Genomic DNA, 23751 nt, shown 5'->3' on the forward strand with positions numbered 1-23751 from the left:
AATCTCCCTAATGAACACAGATGCAAAAATTCTCAACGAAATACTTGAAAATCCAATCCAATAGTGTATTAGAACAATTAAACACCATGATCAAGTGGGTTTTATTCCTGGTATTCAGGGGTGGTTCAACATAAGAATCATAAGAAAATCAATTAACATAATGCATCATATTAACAAATTAAAGGGAAAAAAAACATGATCATCTTGACTGATGGAGAAAAGGCATTTGACAAAATCCAGCATCCTTTCTTGATAAAAATGCTTCGAAAGATAGAAGGGAAGTTCCTCAACATAATAAAGGGCATATATGAAAATTCCAAGGCCAACATTGTATTCAATGGGGAAAGCTTGAAAAATTATCCTCCAGGATCAGGAACAAGACAAGGACACCCACTGTCACCACTGTTATTCAACATTGTGCTGTAAGTTCTAGCTACAGGAATTAGGCAAGAAAAAGAAATAAAAGGCATCCAAATAGGAAAAGAGTAAGGAAAACTCACTGTTTGCAGATGACATGATCCCATATTTAGAAAATTCTGAAATATCTACAACAAGCCATGAGAGCTAATGAGTTCAGTAAAGTTGCAAGATACATAATTAACACACAAAAATCAGTAGTATTTCTATACACTAATCATGAGCAAGCTGAAGAGGAAATCAAGAAAAGAACTCTCATTTACAATAGCAACAAAAGGAATCAAATATCTAGGAACTGATTTAACCAGGACTGTAAAGGATCTATATTCAGAAAACTAAAAAACATTGCTAAAAGAAATCAAAGAAGGCCTAAACAAGTAGAAGGGCATTCTGCATTCATGGACTGCAAGACTAAAACATCATGAAAATGTTAATTCTACTCTAACTGATTTATAGATTTATCACAATCCCAATCAAAGTTCCAACAGCCTACTTTACAGAAACAGAAAAGTCAATTCTTATATTTATTTGGAAGGGAAAGGGGTTCCAAATAGCCAAAAACATTCTGTATAATAGAGTGAAGTCAGAGGACTCATGCTTCCTGACCTTGAAGTGAATTATAAGGTTACAGTGGTCAAAGCAGCATGGTATTGGCATAATAACATACACACTGATCAATGGAATTGAATTGAGAGTTCAAAAACAGGGGCGGCGGACTTGGCCCAGTGGTTAGGCTGTCCGTCTACCACATGGAGGTCCACGGTTCAAACCCTGGGCCTCCTTGACCTGTGTGGAGCTGGCCCATGAGCAGCGCTGATGCGTGCAAGGAGTGCCATGCCACGCAGGGGTGTCCCCCGCATAGGGGAGCCCCACGCACAAGGAGTGTGCCCCAGGAGAACCGCCCAGCACGAAAGAAAGTGCAGCCTGCCCAGGAATGGCGCCACACACACGGAGAGCTGACACAACATGACGCAACAAAAAGAAACAGATTCCCATGCCGCTGACAACAACAGAAGCGGACAAAGAAGACGATGCAGCGAATAGACACAGAGAACAGACAACCAGGGTATGGGGGGAAGGGGAAAGAAATGAATAAATAAATCTTAAAAAAAAAAAAAGTTCAAAAACAGAGCCGTACATCTATGGTCAACTGATTTTTTTTTTTTTTTAAGATTTATTTCATTTCTTTCTCCCCACCCCCTTGTTGTTTGCATTTGCTGTGTCTATTTGCAGTATGCTGGTTTTCTTTTTAGGAGGCACCGGGAACCAAATCCAGGACCTTCAATGTGGGAGGGAGGCACCTAATTGCTTGAGCCACCTCCACTCCCTGCTTTGTAGTGCCTCTCATTATCTTTTCCTCATGGCTCCTGTTGTGCCATCTTGTTGCGTCAGCTCGCTGTTTTGCTTGTCTTCTCTAGGAGGCACTGGGAACCGAACCTGGGACCTCCCATGTGGTAGGAGGGAACCCAATCACTTGAGCCATATCCTGTTCTCACCAATTGATTTTTGATAAGCCTACCAAATTCACTTTTCTGAGACAGTGCTGGGAGAACTGGAAATCCATTACCAAAAGAATGAAAGAGGATCCCTATCTCACTCCCTATCTATATAAGAATCAACTCGAAATGGATCCAAGACCTAAACATAAAAGCCAGTACCATAAAACTCCTAGAAGATAATGCAGAGAAACATCTTCAAAACCTTGTGGTAGGTGGGGGCTTCTAAACCTTAAACAAAAACATGAGCAACAAAAGAAAAAAATAAATTGGATCACCTCAAAATCAAAAACTTCTGTACCTCAAAGCACTTTTTGAGGAGGGTAAAAAGTCAGCCTAATCAATGTGGGAAAATATATGGAAATCACACACCTGACAAGGGTCTAATATCCATGGATATATTGAAGAGATCCTATTACTCAACAATAAAAAGACAAGTTACCCAATTAAAAAGTAGATAAAAGACTTGAATAGACATTTTTCTAAAGAAGAAATACAAATGGTGGAAAAAAACACATGAAAAAATGGTCAACAATACTGGCTATTAGGGAAATGCAAATCAAAGCTGTAAGGAGATATCATTTCATACTTACTAGAATGGCCACTATTAAAAAGACAGAAAACTACATATGTTGGAGAGGACGTGAAGAGATTGGAATACTATTCACTGTTGGTGGGAATGTACTTTGGTACAGCCACTGTGAAGTCTTGTTTGGTGGGCCCTAAAGAAGTTAGATGTAGATCTGCCTGTGACCTGGTAATACTACTACTGGGCATATACCCAGAAGAACTGAGAACAGTGACATGAATAGACATCTGCACACAGATGTTCAGAGTGGCATTATGCACAATTGTCAAAAGATGAAACAACCTAGGTATCCATCAACTGACGAATGGATAAACAAACAGTGGTATATACACATGATAGAGTATTATTCAGCTGTATGAAGGAATGAAGTCATGAAGTATATTACAACATGGATGAACCTAGAGGACATGTTGAGTGAAGCAAGCCAGGCATAAAAGGACATGTATTGTGTAATTCTGCTATTATGAACTCAACATAAAGAGTAAAGTCATGGAGTTAATAGCTAGAATATAAGTCACCAGAAAATAGAATGTGGTTAAAGCATGGAAAGCTAAGGTTTAAGCTGTGCTGGAGTGGTAAAAAGTTGTTTTGAAATGTTTGGAAATGAATAGAAATGGTGAAAGCACATCATAGATTTGAATTAGTAGTGCTGATATATGGGTATGATGGTTGTTTGCCTTTTGTGTTTTTTTTTTGAGTAAAGAAAATGCTCTAATACTGACTGAAGCTGATGACTACAAAACTCTGTGATTATACGAAATGCCATTAATTGTACACTTTAGATAAACTGTACGGCTTATGAAAAAAATAACAGGGTGGGTTGGGGGAAAATACAGCAAATTAAGATATGAAGTACATTTAGTAATACTTTGACGATGTTCTTTCAGGATTTGTTACAAATATTCCACAGCAATGCAAGGTATTGTTGGTGGGGTGATGTATGGGTGCTGTGTAAATGTTATGCATGTTTGTTTTATTTACAACTTTACTATACACATTGTTTATATATGTTCATGTATGAATGATATACTTCAATAAAAATATTTTTAAAATAAAAAAGTTAATTACTATAAAACTGTAGTGTAAGACTATGGATTAATATTGCCTATTTGGTAAGAGTACAATATACAAATTCTTATCTGCTAAATTGTAAAGACTATAGTGTGACGTATCACTATCTACTTTCTAAACAGTTCTACTCAATGAAAATTTTATTATAAAAAAAGTTTCAGCTGAATTAAAACAGTGTTTTTACTAATATAAAAAAGAAAGAAAGAAAAGAAATTGATTGCAAATAGTTTAGCTAGAGCACAGAGTGCAAGGTACCAAGGAATGAGTTGAGAGATGGGCAAAGAGATCTTGGAAGGCCTTATATGGCTCATGAAGGAGTATGAACTAGATTCTGGAAATAGCAGGTTAAATCACTGATGCATTTTAATCAGGGAATATCGTGATCTGTTTTACATTTTAGAAAGTTAATTCTGGCAATACAGCTGAGATAGAGCAGAGTGGGTCAGAACAGAGGCAGGGCAACTGATGAAGAGACCTCAATAGCAGTCTAAGGCAAGAAATGATATGGCCTGAATTAGCAAGAGGAGGAGGATGGATGGAATGATTCAAAGCTGCTGCTTTGCAGGGCAAAGGCAGAGAATGATGACAGCAAGGGCTCTTAGGCTCCAAGAATGACTGACGTGATATGTTTATTATGAGGACTGAGAGAGGAAAAGAAGTAAACACATGAAGTGGGTTAGAGAAACAGGACAAGTGGAAGGACATGGTGGTTTTAAAAAGAACAGAGAGCAGAGCGGGTGTCGCTTAGCAGCTGAATGCCTGCTTTGCACACATGAGGTCCAGGGTTCAATCCCTAGCACCCCTAAGAAAAAAAATTAAATTAAAAAAATTTTTTTAAAAAGGGGGGCAGGTGTAGCTCAGTGGCTGAATGCCTACTTCACATGTATAAAGTCCAGGGTTCAATCTCTGGTACCTCCTAAAAAGAAGAAGAAGAAAAAGAAAAAAAAGAATAGGTGAAAAGAGAAAAGCTGGAATACTATGCAAGCTTTGCAAAGATGACCAGAGATGGAGTATACTAGTTGGCTAAGCTGGAGAAACAAGTTGACATGCCTGTATCACTTCTGAGAGTGAAGTTTTTAAATCACTCAGAAAGAAGGCATGGGTAGATACTTATAAATAAGGAATAGGTTCAGTTTTTAGACAAAGAACAAAGACTACTGCGATCCTTCTCCATAGGTACTAGGCCCTTTAGGGAAGTGGCTTAAAGAGCAGGATTTGCATTGGCATCCTGGCTATGCCTATTCCTACTATGACTTCTGGCAAGTGAAGTGCTGCTCTTCAATTTTCTTATTTCTAAGATGGGGTTTGTAACAGCACTGAGCTATATGGTTATTAAGAGAATTAAATGACAACATATGTAAGGTACCAGGAACATAGCTGCTACTATTATTACTCCTATTTATATTACCATTCCTACTATTATAATTTGTTTCAGGTCATGCAGAAGTCCTGATGTACATTTCAAAGCAAGCAAACCAGTGGTTCTGTTTTGCAATGCTAGGTTTATACTCCTGAAATTTAATATGGGGAGCCAGGGAGGCAGACGTAGCAGTTGAATTTTAGCAATTGTAGCAGGGGAAGACATTTTTTGTTTCAAGGATTAGCTCTGCCCAGTTCTATAAGCTCAGTGCTGAGGACATCAGGGTGTTGCTCCTCGGTCATCTCTCTTATGATATGGTGTAGAGTAGAACACAGGGGCTTTGGGCACAGAAGCCCTCTCTGCTTTACCCCCCTCTGAACAGCTTCTCCTCCCTTTTCATAATTATTGGCTCTCTCGTCTATAAACTGAACAGGCAAATCAATTTAGAGCAGGGAGGAAGAGTCGAAGAGAGTTAAAGCTTACAGCAAAGCTAGGGGTTAGCCCCTAAAATTGTCTCAGATCTTATGAAAAAGTAGGGACATCGTAAGAGTCTGAATCAGATGGATAATATGGATAACAAATCAATTTTAAAGAGGAGAGGGGGAAGCCACCTTGATCAAGATGGTGGAGTGATTAGCCTCAGTAGTCTACCTCTCCCCCAATAAAAGCTTTGAAGAGCCAGCAAGAACTGGCAGAAACATCTTTCTCAAAGCTTCAGAAAAGAGTTAAGGGCTGCAGTAATAGGGAGAGCACTGAATCAAGAAAAAGGCTACTTAAAAGTGGTAGGATTGGGGAAGAGATGTGGCTCAAGTGGTTGAGCGCCTTCTTCCCACACGAAAGGTCCTGGGTTTGGTCTCCGGTACCTCCTAAAAACAAAAGCAAACAAATGATAAAACCAACTCAGGGGAGCCAATGTGGCTCAGTGGTTGAGTGCTGGCTTCCCACATACAAGGTACTGGGCTTAATCCCTGGCTCGGCTCTAGTATCTCAAAAACAACAACAAAGTGGTAGGATCAACTAATTAGGCCAACCACATCCAATGATGGCAGCTCAGAGCAGAATATATTGCAGCCTTATCAAGGAGGTGCCAGTGGGACCGTGAAGAAAAAGTTCACCTAGGAAGATTATCAAACACTGCAGAATGGCTCCTGCCTCATGGCAAGCAACCATCTCAAGTGGCAGTGATCTCTGGCTCTGGGTGAGGAGGTCTGGCTGATAAACTCCCGCCCAGACCTCTGACTACAGTGGGATACTGACTTTCCTCAAGGTCTAGCACCAGGTCATGCTGGGTGACTGGTGGTGTCTGGGTTCCCGTGCGGTGAGGCAGGGCAGATTCCACTTTCATGAAGGCTTCCTGCTCTGGAAGGTAACATTCCCAGTGAGGGTTTTCCGGTTTATGGGTGTGACGCCCTTGAGGTCACTAACATAGCTGGGGGACTCAACCCCAAGTTCAAGGCTGGAGATAACATGATCTGTGATCATATCAACATGTGTGTTTTCTCTGGCCAGAACCCTCTCAGAAGCCCCAATGACAATAGTTTTGGTGATTGTTTTCCTGCATGTCTGTTGCCTCTGACCACAATCTGAGGCGGAAGGGTCACCGTGCCTGGAAATAAATGGGGAAGCAGCAAGAACTACAGGAGGTGTCAACTTTGAGACTACTGCAGAGTGTCATCTGTTACAGAAATGGGCACCCTTGCTATTGGCCTGAGCACAGTACCAGAAGTTATAGCTGCATGGTACCGTGGACTTCAAGTTTTTGGCTTCTCCGTCATCACTATTAAGATTATCATGAATTATTGAAAGCTTAGAGAAAGCTCATCACGAGTAAGTACTAGAGGCTGGGAAACAAGCTGTGTGGAAATTGGAACAATTTTTCTCCATTTTTAAGGTTAGCACCCCACCCTCTGGCAATGACATTTTGACCAGCCTCAAAGTGGTCTGGTCAGTCTCTCCACTATGGGGTCCAAGGATCCAAGTATCTTGTTGAGGTCACCTGCCTCTGCCCTTACGTAGTAGCTGAAAAGAAAGAAGGAGTCTTCTCCTTCACTTTTCCCACCAGACCCTCTGGTGCGAGGTCCTGTTTGGCTGTTATCTTCTCGAAGGAGTCTCCAATTTTGTTGCTCTCCCAGAGTTGGAGCCCATGCTCTTCCACATGTCAGTGGATTTGTCCATGATTTGACTTGGGCCTTCAGACTTGGCACTGTGACTGCTACTAACTCTTAAGTTAGTACAAGCACAAGACCAATGCCTCCTGGACTTTAACACCATGTTTTAAAAATAAAGAGAACGATGTTTGAAAAAAAAAAAAGTGGTAGGATCTCTTGGCTGGCCTATCCCCCATCCTTTACTGGCAGAGCTGGCTCACACTCCCAGTGTGGATCAAGGTCCCAATTCTGTTCAAGGAGTAAGATGTGTGCAAACTCCTCTCAGATGTTTGCAGAATGGCTGGATAGCTATAGCAGAGATGGATGATAGATGGGTGGATGGATGGATAAATGATATGGGAAAGGTTGCAAAATGTTGGGATTGGTGGATCTAGGTATCTAGGGGGATGGAGGTATGTTAGAGCTGTCTGTATGGGGTTTGTACTATTTTTGCAGGTGAAAAATAAATTTACAATTTATTTCAAAATAAAAAGTTAAAAAAAAAAAAGCAGAAGAGGGTTAAAAGAAAAAGACAAGATCTTTTTCTAATTTCCACCTTCACTTTAACTTGCTGTGGTGGACAGAATTGTGTACTCCAGTTTGGACATGTTCCTGGTCTTGGTCTGTATTCTGGTAGGCATGGACCCACTGTAAACAAGATCTCTTCAAGATGTCATTTCAGGTATGCTGTGGCCCAAATGAATCAGGTTGGGCTTTAATCCTGATTACCGGAGTCCTTTATAAGCAGAGTGAAATCAGACAGGGAGAAGCCATGGAGAGCAGCCAGAAATTGGATATCGACATAACCCAAAGAGAAAGGAAAATAGGCCGCCATATGCACTGTCATGTGACAGAGAAACTAAGGATCAAGGATTGCCAGTAGCCAGCCCTAGAAGGCCACAGTCTTCTGGGAGAAAGTACTGCCTTGCTGACACCTCGATTTTGGACTTCTCCTAGCCTCAAAACCGGGAGCCAATAAATTCCTGTAGTCTAAACAAACCCACTGCACATTGGTTTTTTTTAGCATCCAGGAAACTTGCCTGCTTAATGATTCCTAAATGCTAATCAAGAAGTGACTGTAGAGTTGCATGGATAAAATAGCAATATTCCTAAAATGTCACACATAATAAAGCATTAAATACGGCTTTTTGGGAACCAATTCTCCTATTCTTGTGGAATGTATGGTCTTTAATATAGATTCTTTTTGGAAAAAAAAATCAATTTTATTGATCTATATTAATAAAACATAAATAATATTAATGGGTTATAAAGACTTAATTTTATATTGTTGAAGGTCCAATAAGCAAGCTAAATACCCTTCTGATTAATTTCATTTTAAACAAGGCAATAAACAAACTGGCCAACAAACGTACCTTTCATCATAGAGTAGTTTTGTGATACCTCCTCCAGGAATACGGATACAAAACTCAGAATCCTCTATTTCAGGAATGCATTGACTTTTTTCCATTTCTTCCCAGTTAAGGCTCTTTATTTTATTTTCAACACTTTTATGCATGGAAGGTGTAAGTAGGTACCGGAAGGGAGTGCTAGAAACAAATATACAATTAGCTTTTCAAAAAAACTAACAAATATGAACACTAAGGCAAATAGTTCTTTCAGCTAAAAGTATTTTGGTGTCCATATATTTGTTGTACAAGGCAAAACACGAGTTTTGGCAGTCTATGAAATAATAACTTATGTAAAAAAATACTGCTCCAATTTGCTATTTTCTTACTCAGGAAAGAGTTTAAAGAAATAGAGAAAAAGATAACCTAAGGCAAGGCCATTATGAAATAAACCTATTTCTTACAACTATGCTCCCTTCTGACTGCAAGGCCTGTAATTTTTATTGTGGAATTCCTAGAAATTTGCTCCAGTTTTGAAAGGTAACTCTTGGCTTACCAACATTTATAATTCCAGTTTTACAGGGGTATAAACAATGTAATGAAATACTTCGTATTTCTATCTTTTGGATACTTTGACATTTAAGAATTCATTCCAACAGGTCTGGGAGCTATATTAAAGGCAACTGGATTTCTGCAAATATGAATGGTTGCATATATGGAAATATCAATCCAATCTTATAGAAATTATCAAATCTCAGGCACCCTTTTAAGTAAGCCCCTTTCTCCTTTTTTTCATCAGTAGAGCTCTGTAACAATGCCAGGCACATCCTAATGGGTTATATCGAACAATAAAAGCATGGCTTCAGAACCATCTATCTTTACACCAACACCTTTCCACATGCCCCAACTTGCACAAATCTCAAAGGAACTAAAAGTATCCCCCTCACTGCACTCCCTCTTATCTCTTGACTTTTTTTAAAAACTTCCTCTTCCTAAATCCCAGTGAGGAGAGGTAGGGATACATTTAGCTATTAAACGAAACAAACAGCATTGTAACAGTGAAATTATAATAATACTCAATAGACTATAACAAATAATTTTCCAAAGGCAAGAACACACCTTTGCAGCTGGAGATCATTGCGCTGATACGAATGACTGCTTGAAAGAACAATAACTCTGGCAAAGTTAGCACTTCTCACCCAGGAAAGCAGTTTTTCACAGAACGACTTGGATTTATACTTTGTATACCATTGAAGGAACAAAAAGAAAACCAAAAGTTAGATCTTACAGAACAAAAAAGAACATTTTATGCAGAATATTATCAACTTTATATTACGATATATAATTTACATACACTAATATTTACGGATCAATTTACTATCCTTAAACTGAAGGTGAAACATGAAGAGCAGTAAATTATCTAATATATGTTTACAATTAACAAATAAATTGTGAGAACTCAAGATCCCTCAAAATTTCTATTATGACAAAGGAAAATTTCCCAGTTCTCTATTTAAGTAATTTTTTGTTACTTAAAAACTATTATATGGTCATCTATTAGATATTCTTGCCAGAAATTTCTGACTTGGATTTGATTAAGAGGAAACAATCAGATGCATCCCAACAATGAGATGAATTTTTTTGTTGTTGTTGAGTTGTCGTTTTGTTCTTGAGTTGTAGGAGCTCTTTATGTATTCTGGATATTTAACCTTTATTATTATACGGTTTGCAATGATACTCTCATTCTATAGGTTGTCTTTATACTTTTTTCATAATATCCCTAGAAGCATAAAAGTTTTTTATTTTAATGGAGCCTACTTCATCTATTTTCTCCTTTTGTGCTCATGTTTTTGGTGTGCTAAGAATCCATTGCCGGGTGGCGGACTTGGCCCAGTGGTTAGGGCGTCTGTCTACCACATGGGAGGTCCGCGGTTCAAACCCCAGGCCTCCTTGACCCGTGTGGAGCTGGCCCATGCGCAGTGCTGATGCGCGCAGGGAGTGCTGTGCCACGCAGGGGTGTCCCGGTGTGGGGGAGCCCCACGCGCAGGGAGTGCGCCACATGGGGAGAGCCGCCCAGCGCGAAGGAGAGTGCAGCCTGCCCAGGAATGATGCCGCACACACGGAGAGCTGACACAATAAAAAGAAACACAGATTCCCATGCCGCTGACAACAGAAGGGGACAAAGAAGACACAGCGAGTGGACACAGAGAACAGACAACCGGGGTGGGGGGAGAAAAGGAGAGAAATAAATAAATAAATAAATAAATCTATCTATCTTAAAAAAAAAAAAAGAACCCATTGCCAAATCCAATTCATAAAGATTTTCCTGTTTTTTCTTTAATGGTTTTAGCTCTTATATTTAAGTCCCTGATCTATTTTAAGTTAGTTTTTGTATACAATGTGAGGTTGGGGTCCAAATTGATTCTTCTCCATGTGGACATCCAGTTTTTTCAGGACCACTTGTTAAAGAGACTATTCTTTCCCCCACTGTCACCTATTTTCAAAAATTAAGTGGTAAGTTATATCAAACCCTCCATCTTAATGCAAGTACATAGGAAGCTTATTCCTTTAAAAATCAAACTTAGTCTAATTATAATTAATGCCTAACAGTTACCTCCTGAAAACCTCCTTGTTACTCAAATGTGGCCTCTCTCTAAACCTAACCTAGCAAATAAACTCACTACCTCAATGTGGGATATGACTCCCAGGGATGAGCCTCCCTGGCACCAAGGGAATTATTACCAAGCACCAGTCAGCAAGACATGTGGAAATAGACCTTGACCAAAAAGGTGATTAGAGATTTCACTAATTGCTACAGTAAGCAAAACCTCAAACAAAAGCGCTCCCAAGAGCTCTAGGGATACCTGGTCACTACAGGCAAGGCACATAGCTGCATGAAACTAACATCCCTTCAGTGGGCTCTATATGGGAACATATGACAATCTATTTCCCCAATATAAAAGAGATAGATTCATATATAAATTCCCTCCTCATTATTCTTCTACCCTTTATTTGAACCTATAATTACCACTATATCCATTAAAAATATGTCTCAGAGACTTAAATCTTTCAACTGGTCATATGCCACTTGAACCCTGAATCCCAGTAGAGTTGTGGCCAAAACCCACTCTCCAGTTCAGCGAGTAGCCCAGTCAGCTAACAAAATAATAATGATGGACCACCCTCATGCCAAAAAACAAAGCATATCTACAACTGCAAGCAAAACAGTTCCTTCCATCTGCCCCAAAGATTGAGTAATGAGCAAACATAAGGGGAGAGAAGGTAACCATGGACCAGTTAAGATTTATTGTTATTGTAGGTATTATCATATGGTAATGGAATAACTTGTAACATTGATATAAAGATAGTGGTTACCAGAGATTCAGAGGGGAGGATGAATAGGTGGAATACAGGGCATTTTTAGGACACCGGAATTGTTCTGTATGATACTGCAATGATGGATACGTGGCATTATATGTTTGTTAAAGCCTATAAAACTGTACAGTGCAAAATGTAAACCACAAACTATAGACCTTGATTTTTAGCAATGCTAAAGATTTGGCTCATCAATTTTAACAAATGTAACTTACTAATGAAGATGTAATAGCGGAAAAGGTTTATGTGGGTACGTGTGAGTAAATGGGAATCCCCCACCCTTTTTTTTTTTTTTTAAGGTACCAGGGCCAGGGATTGAACCCAGGACCTTGTATATGAAAAGCCAGTTCTCAACCATGGAGCCACATCATCTCCCTCCTGCACTTTTTTTAAAAGATTTTATTTATTTCTCCCTACTTCCTCATTTGTACTTGCTGTGTCTGTTCATCTTCTTCGTTTCTTTAGGAGGCACTGGGAACCAAATGAAGGATGTCTGATGTGAGAGGGAGGTCCCTAATTGCTTGAGCCACCTCCGTTTCCTGCTTTGTTGTCTCTCTCATGTTTTTTTTTTTAAAAAGATTTATTTCCCTCTCCCCACCCCACTGTCTGCTCTGTGTCCATTCACTGTGTGTTCTTCTGTGTCTGCTTGAACTCTAATTATGCGGCTCTGGGAACCAATCTTGGGAAGTACCGGAGTGGGAGAGAGGCGATCATTCTGTTAGGCCACATCAGCTCCCTTCTCTGCTGCTATGTCTTATTGTCTCTCCTCTGTGTCTTGTTGCATCATCTTACTGCTCCAGCTCTCCTCATTGACCAGCACTCCTGCAGGGCGGCATTCCCACGCAGATGGGCACTCCACACGGGCCAGCTCACTCTGCGGGCCAGCTTGCCTTCACCAGGAGGCCCTGGGCATTGAACCCTGGACTTCCTATATGGTAAACGGGGTTCAACTGCTTGAGTCACATCCGTTTTGCTGTTTTTCTTCTTTTGTCTCTTGTTGCATCATCTTGGGTCAGCTTGCCGCGCCTGCCTTTTGCACCAGCTCAATGAATTCTTTAGAAGGCACTGGGACAGAATCAGGGACCTCCCATATGGTTGGCAGGAGCCAATGACTTGAGCCACATCTGTTCCCTGCCCCCCCATACTTTCAATGTAACTTTTCTAAAAATAAAGTATATAATGACTTAAAAAAATGAATTGTCCACAGATGAGTGGGTTTACTTCTAGACTCTCAATTCTATTCCATTGAGCTACATGTCTGTCTTTATGCCAGAACCACACAGTTTTGATTACTCTAGCTTTGTAGTAGGTTTGGAAATTGGGAAGCATGAGACCTCCAACTCTGTTTTCTTTTATAAGACTGTTTTGGTAATATTTGGATTTTGTTTTTTGTTTTTATTTAGAGCAGTTGTAGGTTTACAGAAAAGTCAGGCAGACAGAACAGAGTTCCTATATACCTGCTCACCAAATACACAGTTTCATTTGTTATTAACATCTACATTACTGTGTCCCTTTTGTTACAATTGATGAACAATATTATTATAGTTATACTAGTAACTATAGTTCATTGTTTACATTAGGGTTCACTCTATGTTATACAGTTCATGGCTTAAAAAATTTTTTTTTCTGGTAACATATGCTACATAAAACTTCCCATTTTATCCACTTTTAATTATACAATTCAGTGGTGTTAATTACATTCAAATGTTACCACTATTACCATCCATTACCAAAACTCTCCCATCACCTCAAATAGAAACCAGTTAAACATTAACTCCCCATTCCCTATCCATATCCAGTCACTGCTGCTGCTATGACTTTTTAAATTACTGTTTCAACCAAAAATTTCATTAAAAGTACTTGAGTCACCTATCTTAAATCTTTAACTTACAATGATATTAAGGAGGAGGAGAAAAAAAAACTATGGGGCACAATTTAAAAATGGTAGCAATTCTCACAGTAAAACTTTGGTTATGATACTGTTAACCAATAAAAGAAAAGTGGGATTCTTGTATATATTTTAGAAATATCAAAAGCAACCATAAAGGCAATATTCACAACAACCCCTGACCAGAAAAAATCAAATGTTCCATCAACTGTAAAATGGATAAATTATCATTAATTCATACAATAGAATACCACATAGAGGTGAGAATAAATGAACTATTGCTACTTGCAACATGGATGAACCTCACAAATAAGAGTGCCTAGCAAAGGATGCTAGGTATAAAGGAATACATAACCTAAGATTCCATTTATGGAAGTAATGACTAGGATGGGGCATGAGGGAGGGCTTCTAGAATGCTGGTAATATTCCATAGGTAAGTTATACTTCAATACAAACTTAAAATAAAAAGTACTATGCAGTTGGCCATGTTAAAATCTCTTATTTCTGATCTGGCACTTTAGTCATTCTGAATAATCTCAACAAATATTTATTGAGAGATTCTATGCAAGGCAGTATTCTAGAAGCTTGGGATATAAGAAAGAATGCAGTATCACTTCTGTCAGAAAGTGTACTTTCTACTAGAATGGTAGATAATAAACAAATAGCGATGAGTGGAAAACTAAAGTGGAATAAAGAGCTAGAAAGGGTGGTTAGGGAAGTCTTTTCTGATGAGGTAAGGGTTAATCGAAGACCTAAAGGAGGAGAGCCATCTAGCTATCTAGGAGAAAGCATTCTAGTTAGAGAAATTAGTGTAAAACCTCTGAGACAGGAGTGACCTTGATATGTTTGAGCAAAACCAAGAGGCCGGCTGTGTCTGGAGCAGTGAGCATGGCGGGGGGGGGGGGGGGGGGGGGGGGGGGGGAAGGAATGTGTGTGTGTGTGGTATAGGCCATAAGCACAGGTGTAGGCGGTAGTTAGATGTTAGATTAGGCAGAGCAGCCCCATCTGACAGGACTTTCTGCAACCATGAAAATGTTTCTTAAGGCAGACAGTAGGCAGGTGTAGCTGCTGAGCATCTGAAATGTGGTTAGTAGATGTAGCTCAAGTGGTTGGGTGCCTGCTTCCCATGTACAAGTCCCAGGTTCAATCTCTGGTACCTCCTAAAAATAAACAGATAAATGAAAAAATCATCTCACAGTGGGGAGTGGGTGTAACTCAGTGGTTGAGCACCTACTTCCCATGTAGGAGGTCCTGGGTTCAATCCCCTGTACCGCCTTAAAAAAAAAAAAAGAAATGTAGCTAGTGTGACTGAGCTGAAATGCAAATTTTACTTACTTTTAATTAATGAATTTAAACTTAAATAGCAACATGGGGCTAGTGGCTACCAAATCAGACAGAGTGGATGCAGGGCCCTGCAGACCACAGTCTGGGCAGGAAATTCATTCTGAGTGAGACAGGAACCCAGGGGAGGGCTGTGAAGAGAATGGTGATGTGTTGTGATTTAGGTTTAACAATCACTGGTGCTGCTGCATGAAAAGGACTATTAAGTGTTTGTAGGGGTAGGTGGTGCAAGAGCAGAATCAAGATGACAGTACTTCAGACTAGAGTGGTAGCACGGGAGGAGAAAGAAGAGGTTGGATTCAGGATATATTTTAATATATACATAATTTATATGAAGATGACACCAGTTGCAATATAATACAAATAGTATAAAAATACTCATAAGCTTGAAACTTTTCACCACTGTTACCTGAATCAAGAGTATGTAAGACTCAAGCTGTATGTCCCAATTCCTTTGTATATCATCATGATATAATGCTAACACACCTGAAAACTTAAGAGATTATTCTCTCCGTAGAATCTGACCTTTCTTAACCTTAACTGTACATGCAATAAAAACAGTAGAAATGATTTTTGAATCTTTATTGTTAATTATACTAACTTGGTATTTACTCATTATATTTTACTTTAATCAATTCAAAAAGGCAAATATAGCATACCAACCTTAATAAAAATGGATCTTAACTGAAGAGCCACTAGCTTCTTTGAAGGCAGTGAATAAACTACAAAGATGAGAAGAAAATGAAATCATACAATGGGAAAAATGGAGTTATACAGGTTTAAATTATTATGATAAAAATTGAAATTATAAAAACTTTTGTCTCTAACAATAATTAAAACATAGAAGATATTCACTATTGTCTTTTAAAGTTTTTTTAAAAATTTATTTTCTCCCCTCCCCCCATCGTTTATGCTGTCTGCCTGTCTTTTTTTTAAGGAGGCTCCGGGAACCGAACCTGGCACTTCCCATGTGGTAGGTGGGTACCCAATGGTTTGAGTCACATCCACTTGCCAATATATTGTTTTTTTCAAAGATTTATTTATTTATCTCTCCCTTTCCCCGCCCCCTCCAATTGTCTCTTTCTGTGTCCATTCGCTGTGTGTTCTTCTGTGTCTGCTTGTATTGTTGTCAGCAGCACCAAGAATCTGTGTCGTTTTGTTGTGTCATCTTGCTGCGTCAGCAATCCGTGTGTGTGGCGCCATTCCTGGCAGGCTGCACTTTTTTTCGCATAGGGTTGCTCTCTTTACAGGGCGCACTCCTTGCACATGGGGCTCCACTACACGGGGGACACCCCTGCGTGGCACGGCACTCCTTGCGTGCATCAGCACTGCGTGTGGACCAGCTCACCACACAGGTCAGGAGGCCCTGGGTTTGGACCTCGGACCTCCCATGTGGTAGATGGACGCTGTATTCATTGGGCCAAATCCACTTCCTGCAATATTTTGCTTTGTTAAAATAAAACGTTTTGGAAGTACCTTAAAATGTGTCAGTGGGCTTTATTGTGTGGAATAAATTATCAATAATTATAAATAAAAATTCTTATTTTTTTCAATAATGAGCTTTATTCATTCTTTCCCCAGCCTCCCTGAGATGGCTGCCTAATCTATTTGCTTGTCTTTTTTTTTTTCTTGTTGTTTGCTTTTTTTTTTCTCTCATCACTTTCTTTTTTCTTTAGAAGGCACTAGGAACCAAACTCCTGCTTGTTTTGTTTGTTGTCTTGCTCACTGTTTTTGCTTGGTGTCTGCTCATTGTTTATCTTCTTCAGGAGGTACCAGAACAGAACCTGGGACCTCTCATAAGGGAGGCGTGTTCCCAACCACTTGAGCCATATCCGCTCCCTATAAATAAATTTTGATATAAAATATTGAAAAGTACTTTTCTTCTGACTTTAACTATAAAACTAGAGAAACATTCCTCTGGAAATTTTTAGTATTAATACCAATAAAATCATCTTTAAGAATGCTAAAATTTTTGGTTTTGGAGAAACAGCTAGGTCTTTTCTGATATTCTCTCCTCCTCTCTCTGGAAGACAGCCATGTTGCTGGAATTATCAAAAGAATCAAATGTTAGCCATATAATAAGATGTCTGGAATAAGTACATCTGTGTTCTTCAGGAGTTTTTGAAAAACTTGAAATAATATGCAAAGTGTTCTGTGAGTCAATGTGTGCCTATTTATCTACCTACCTACCTACCTATTTATTTATTTATTTCTCTCCCATTCCCCCGCAGTTGTCTGCTCTCTGTGTCCATTCGCTGCGTGTTCTTCTGTGATCATTTCTATCCTTATCAGCAGCACCGGGAATCTGTTTCTTTTTGTTGCGTCATCTTGTTGTGTCAGCTCTGTGTGTGTGTGGTGCCATTCTTGGGCAGGCTGCACTTTCTTTCGCCCTGTGTGGCTCTCCTTAAAGGGTGCACTCCTTGCGTGTGGGGCTCCTCTACGTGGGGGACACCCCTGCATGACATAGTACTCCTTGTGCACATCAGTTGTACATGGGCTAGCTCCACATGGGTCAAGGAGGCCTGGGATTTGAACCGTGGACCTCCCATGTGGTAGGTCCTATACATTGGGCCAAGTCCACTTCCCTGTGTGCCCATTTTTTTCTGGGAAAAGTATTCATAACTTTCATCAGATTCTTCAGTGGGTCAGCTCTAGGGATGCTTCAAGCTCCCCTATACAACTTCACTTCCAAGAATGAGAAGCTCTAATATGAATCAAAGACAAAATAAGGTCTCTAAGTGACTATGGCACTGTGCTAAACGGAATGCTTTTCATTACTATAAAATGATCACAAATAACACTAGACTGGAGTGAATCCTTTGGGAGTCACATCTCTCTTGGTTATGGGCCTTCTGCAGAATTGTGTCCTTATGGCTGGTGTGGTATGGTGTGATATGGTATGGTTGGGGGTATGCTGCACTGAGCACATTTAGTGAGTGCTAGGTATGTTCAGGGCTAAGGAGATTAGAGCAGGAGGTGAAAGAAGTAGGAAAAGGAATAAGGAATAGGCCATTCAAGCCTGTAAACTATCCCTGCTATATAGAGTTTGATTTCATAGATCTAGAAGGGAAAAGTATCTATCTCTAGAGGGGTGGCCAAGCTAAGTTTTAAAATGTGAGACAGGCGGCGGACTTGGCCCAGTGGTTAGGGTGACCGTCTACCACACGGGAGGTCCACAGTTCAAACCCCGGGCCTCGCTGACCCGTGTGCGGCTGGCCCATGTGCAGTGCTGATGTGCGCAAGGAGTGCCGTGCCACGCAGGGGTATCCCCTGTGTAGGGGAGCCCCACGCGCAGGGAGTGCACCCTGTAAGGAGAGCCGTCCAGCACGAAAGAAAGTTCAGCCTGCCCAGAAATGGCGCCGCACACACAGAGAGCTGACACAACAAGATGACACAACAAAAAGAAACACAGATTCCTGTGCTGCTGACAACAGAAGCGGACAAAGACGACGACGCAACAAATAGACACAGAGAAGAGACAACTGGGGTGGGGGGTGGAAAGGGAGAGAAATAAATAAATCTTTAAAAAAAAATGTGAGACAAACCATCTTTTTAAAAATTTTTATTTTATTTTTCCTCCTTCCCTTCCTCCCACCCTGCTGTTTTTGCTCTCTGTGTTGTCTTCTCATTTTCTCTCCTCTAGGATTCACCAGGATTCAATCCTGGAGACTCCTGATGTGGAGAGGTTCCCTGTTAATTGCACCACATCAGTTCCTGGTTTTCGCTGCATTTCACCTTGACTCTCCCCTTGTCTCTCTTTTGATGCATCATCATCTTGCTGCATGACTCACTTGCGCAGGAAATGGCTCACCACGTGGGCACTCGCATGGGCACTGGCTCACCAAGCGAGTTCTTGTGTGGGCACTTGTGCGGGCACTGGCTCGCTGCATGGGGATGCTTTCTCTTCTTCTTTTTCACCAGGAGGCCCCAGGGATTGAACCCAGGTCCTCTCATATGGTAGGAGGAAGCTCTATCACTTGAGACACATCCACTTCCCCAAACAAGCTTTTAAAATAGCAGTACTCTTGGGAAGTGGACTTGGCCCAATGGACAGGGCATTCCCCTACCATATGGGAGGTCTGTGGTTCAGGTCCCGGGCGTCCATGACCAGTGTGGAGCTGGCCCATGAGCAGTGCTGATGCACGTAGAGAGTGTCGTGCCATGCAGGGGTGTCCCCCATGTAGGGAAGCCCCACCCGCAAGGAGTGCGCCCCATAAGGAGAGCCACCCAGCACAAAAGAAAGTGCAGCCTGCCCAAGAACGGAGCCGCACACACGGAGAGCTGACACAAGATGACACAACAAAAAGAAACAGATTCCCGGTGCTGCTGATAAGGATAGAGCTGGTCACAGAAGAACACACAGCGAATGGACACAGAGAGCAGACAACTGGGGGGGGGGGCAGGGAATAAATAAATAATTTAAAAAAAAATAGCAGTACTCATATCCTTCATCATTACATCATGCAATTATTTTTTTCTTGCTAAGACCCTGCTTCTTTCTTCTGATATGATGCAATATGACATACTTCCATCCACCAGGGGCCCCTCATGCTCCCCTATCACCTTTGATTTGACTTTAAAATGTTAAACAGGGAAGAGGACTTGGCCCAATGGTTAGGGCATCTGTCTACCACATGGGAGGTCCGCGGTTCAAACCCTGGGCCTCCTTGACCTGTGTGGAGCTGGCCCATGCACAGTGCTGATGCATACAAGGAGTGCCCTGCCGTGTAGGGGTGTCCCCCGCGTAGGGGAGCCCCACGCACAAGGAGTGCGCCCTGTAAGGAGAGCCGCCCAGCGCAAAAGAAAGTGCAGCCTGCCCAGGAATGGCGCCACACACACGGAGAGCTGACACAGCAAAATGATGCAACAAAAAGAAACACAGATTCCCATGCTGCTGACAACAACAGAAGCTGACAAAAACAAGAACACGTAGCAAATGGACACAGAGAACAGACAACTGTGGTGGGGGGAGGGGAGAGAAAATAAATCTTTAAAAAATAAAATGTTAAACAGAAGACTGAGAGGATGACAGAGCTGAGAGCCATCAAACAAAGGAAGTTCTTGTCTTCAAGATCAACAAGAGGTTATTCCGTACACACTTGGTGCTGTGCCATATTTTACCCAAATAGTGGTCAGTGCAATGCATATTGTGTTCCCTAATAAATTAAGCCTGATTTGTCCAAGGAGGAATTAAAGAAATTTACGCTATGGGAAGTCTACACCTACTGAGTGCTTTGGAGAAGCATTAGGGAACTCAATCTCTCTGGGCCTTGCCACCTAGATCATATTGTTATGGATTCTATAGCAATGGCTATAGATAACTATGAGGCTTAAAAGAGGGAACACATTAACCATGTAGGACTGCACCCGGTGGAATTCTTTTCTTCCCCTTGCCCTAGTATGAGTAGTGATAATTAAACATGCCAGTAAAAAACAAAAATAGAACTGAGAATAAAAGGAGGAAAAGAAAAAAGATCTGTATTGGGGGGAAAAAAAGAAATCTTAAATTCTATCCAAAGACACAAGTACAATTACATCCATTGTAGGAGTTGCCATTTAGAAAAAGTTAAAAACTAAAACCAGGATGTAAGAGAATAGGACAGTGTGACTGGGTTGTACAATTTGCACAAAACTGGCACTAAGCAAATGTTTGCTTTGAAATAGTTTCTGCAGCATCATTTCTCATTAAAAACAACCCTACCTTGAAGTACAACAAAACATAAGCTTAAGTCTTACATACCTTCCGCATTTGTACTGAGATCTGCTGAATTTTCTTCTGCAGTTGCGTATGGATTGTTCCCAACCATTGGCACAAGACAATCAGTATAGAAGTAACCAATCTTAGACATATTCAGTGTGGAAATAATCAGATCTATTGCAAGCTGGCCAACATTTCCAACAGATACTGCTGGCTAAAATCATGAAAGATGCTTGATCAGTCATAGGAATTAGCAGCACTTTAAAAAGTTTAGAAGACAGTAATCATGGCACTAATAATGAATGCTTATGCTTGGGTACAACATCACTAGATATAGACTCTTTCACTAGTGGTAACTGAAATGTCTGCCTCCTCCACCTTCGAGACCATCCATTTAACAAATACTTATTGCGCATCTATTATATGCCAATCACTGCTCCTAAGCACTGGGGATGGAGTAGAACAACTTAGACAAAAATCCCTGCTTTTGTGGTTTTCATTCTAGTGAAAGAGTGGTTTACCTACAATAAACAGTAAATAGGTAAAATGTAGAGTAAAACATATAGTGGTAAGTGCTATGAAGAAAAATAAAGCAGAGAAAAAGGATACAATAAATTGAGTTGTGTGTGTATTTATGTGTGTGGTTGCTTGCAATTTTAAGTATGGAGAATGAAGAAAGACTCACTTCAGGAGACAAGCAACTGAGTCCTAAAGAAGGAAAAAGAGTCATACATCAACCTAGGAAATGAAAAATGCAGGCGGTGGGGAGGTATAAAAGCTGTAAAGTATGCAAATGCAACTGATGGTATACTTTAGATGGATTGTAAGGTTTATCAATATGCTTCAATAAAATCGATTTTTAAAAAAGCCGTGAGGTATGAACAGAAGTGCTCTTGGTCTTCTTTCAGTTTGCTTTGTTATGCTTCTTTCTCTGCCCACTCCTAAAGGTTGGATAGAGCTTTTTTTCATACTAAATACACATACACACATATATATGCACACACTCATGCACACACACCCAGACTTACTCCCATAATTTCAAATAGCCAAATTGCCAAATCTCTACTTCCAGTCAGGAAACGTGCCTAAGCCCAAGGGTCTAATGGTTATCTCTACATGGTTATATCACAGGCAGCTCACATTCAACAGGTACAAAACTAAATTTTGCCCAAACTTGTTCCATTTATAGTTCACAAAACAGCAACATCATTCAATGAATTATCTAAACCAGGAAAGTTCTTCCCTTTCCATTACCAACCACATATAATACATTAAAAATTTTTATTGACTCTATGTTTAAAGTAGCTCTTCCTCTGCATTCTTCCAGTTATTGCTGTTTTTCTGGTTCATCATATTTTGTTGGGTCCTTCAGTGTAGTCTCCCACGTATCTTCATCATCATCTTTCAATCCCTTGTTTACCATCTTCCTTTCTCAAAAACTTGGCTACCTTGATTGTACTTTCTCTTTGAATCTCTCTGTACCATCTCTTTTCCTCACAATTGGATTTTTCTCATCAGCATATAAGCTTGTTCTACTATCTTTCATTCTAAGAAACCCTCCCTTGATTCCACCTCTCTAACCACCATCTTGATTCTCAGTGTCCCTCCATTGCCAAAACTCTCTAACAGGTTGCCCTCTAAAACCTAAGCAAGAACTTCATCTCAGAATCAATGAATGAATATGTGCACGTTTCCATGTCATCTTCTCTAATTTATTCAACCCAACCCAATTTGGCTTTCCTCTCTCTACTGTTTCCACCACTCTACTGTTTGCCAACATTACAACAGTAACCCATATGCTGCTAAACCCAAAAGGACACTCGCTTCAACTTACACAACCTCTAGGCTACTTTTGACAGATGGTCACCTGCTCCCTCTTGAAACACTCTTTTCTTTAGGTCAATGGGCTCAATATTTAATGAATAAAAGAATTTTGTATCTCTCTCCAGCTTTACAACACTCCAAATGGGCATTTTCCAGAGGTGCCTTAAGGGTTCACAGGGCCTCCAGCTATTCTCTTTCAGTGTGCCATCCAAACTCCCTGCAGACCCTTAGATCCCCCAGGCCTTTGTGTCTCTGGTTTAAACATCCATCTTTCTGAAATGCTCTACTCCCCACCCCACCCTCCCAAAAAACCTTCCGCATATTTAATATATTACTTTCTGTATGAAGCTTTTCTTAACAGGCCCCAATTAGACTGTAAACTCCTTGAGGTCTTATTCCAATATTTGCACATAATAGAATGTTTACTGAAACAATGAATGAATATGGCTAATTGCGAAAGCAGTAAAACGGTGTTACTAGCGAAAAGGTCACATTCGTTACTATCTTCACTTTTACTATTTTAAAAGCCTCAATTTTCCTTCAATTTAGATATTAACCAACACGGCTTGAAATGGCATTTGTGCTGCTGCTTAACAGGGAATTGTTATTACCCTACCTGTCGTTCTCCGGTGAATGGCAATGAGCTGCTAGCTTAGGCTGACCCTAAGAGTAGCTGAAAAATGATTTCCTAGGATAAATTTTAAGGAGACTGCCCCGCACGACTTCATTGTGTATCTGTAATACGCAAATATTTTACGTTTTACAGTCAACAAAGACGACAAAGTGCACACTTGAAGACTTTTAATTCCAGCTCTAATTTCACCCGCAGCCTCCCGCGACAGCGAAGGTTGAAAACCTGAACTAGAAAGAGGCGCTTTCTTTCTCCGCGTCCTGTGAGGAAGGGAATCGCCGGACGCTTAGCGGGCGACCAGACACTCACCATCAAGAGGGTGAAGCCCGCGAGGTCGGGGACCCACTCTTCGCAGGGAACGAACATGGCCGCGGTGGGCAAGGGACGAGGGCCGGCCCCAGGAAGAGCGAGCCAGGCGGGAAGGTCCCAGCGCGACGCGCGCCGTCTCCACGCGACCAGTCCCCCGGGGCCGCCGGCTGGCGAGGCAGAAACGAGAAGGGGTCCTTCGTCTCCCCGCGTGCCGCGTGCGGGGCCTTCCTGGGCGGTGCCTGTGTGGAGGGCGGGGTCC

At 40.8% G+C, this 23751-nt stretch overlaps 1 protein-coding gene and 1 pseudogene across 1 annotated transcript in view; one reads left to right on the plus strand and one right to left on the minus strand.

Annotated features, from left to right (window-relative positions):
- The window catches only part of PSMG2 (proteasome assembly chaperone 2), a 40354-nt gene extending 16679 nt beyond the window's left edge, over positions 1 to 23675 (minus strand). Inside the window, exons 1-5 of the mRNA XM_004470002.5 lie at positions 23493 to 23675; positions 20771 to 20942; positions 15694 to 15752; positions 9546 to 9664; positions 8454 to 8627 (exon numbers count right to left, since the gene is read on the minus strand). Coding sequence (XP_004470059.1) covers positions 8454 to 8627; positions 9546 to 9664; positions 15694 to 15752; positions 20771 to 20942; positions 23493 to 23549 — 581 coding nt within the window. The 5' untranslated portion in view covers positions 23550 to 23675. The remainder of the gene's footprint in view (positions 1 to 8453; positions 8628 to 9545; positions 9665 to 15693; positions 15753 to 20770; positions 20943 to 23492) is intronic.
- On the plus strand, positions 196 to 7963 carry LOC139436671 (purine nucleoside phosphorylase pseudogene; annotated as a pseudogene).
- Positions 23676 to 23751: the final 76 nt, after the last annotated feature.

Source organism: Dasypus novemcinctus, chromosome 16 (genome assembly GCF_030445035.2).
Source record: "Dasypus novemcinctus isolate mDasNov1 chromosome 16, mDasNov1.1.hap2, whole genome shotgun sequence".
Classification (NCBI taxonomy): domain Eukaryota; kingdom Metazoa; phylum Chordata; class Mammalia; order Cingulata; family Dasypodidae; genus Dasypus; species Dasypus novemcinctus.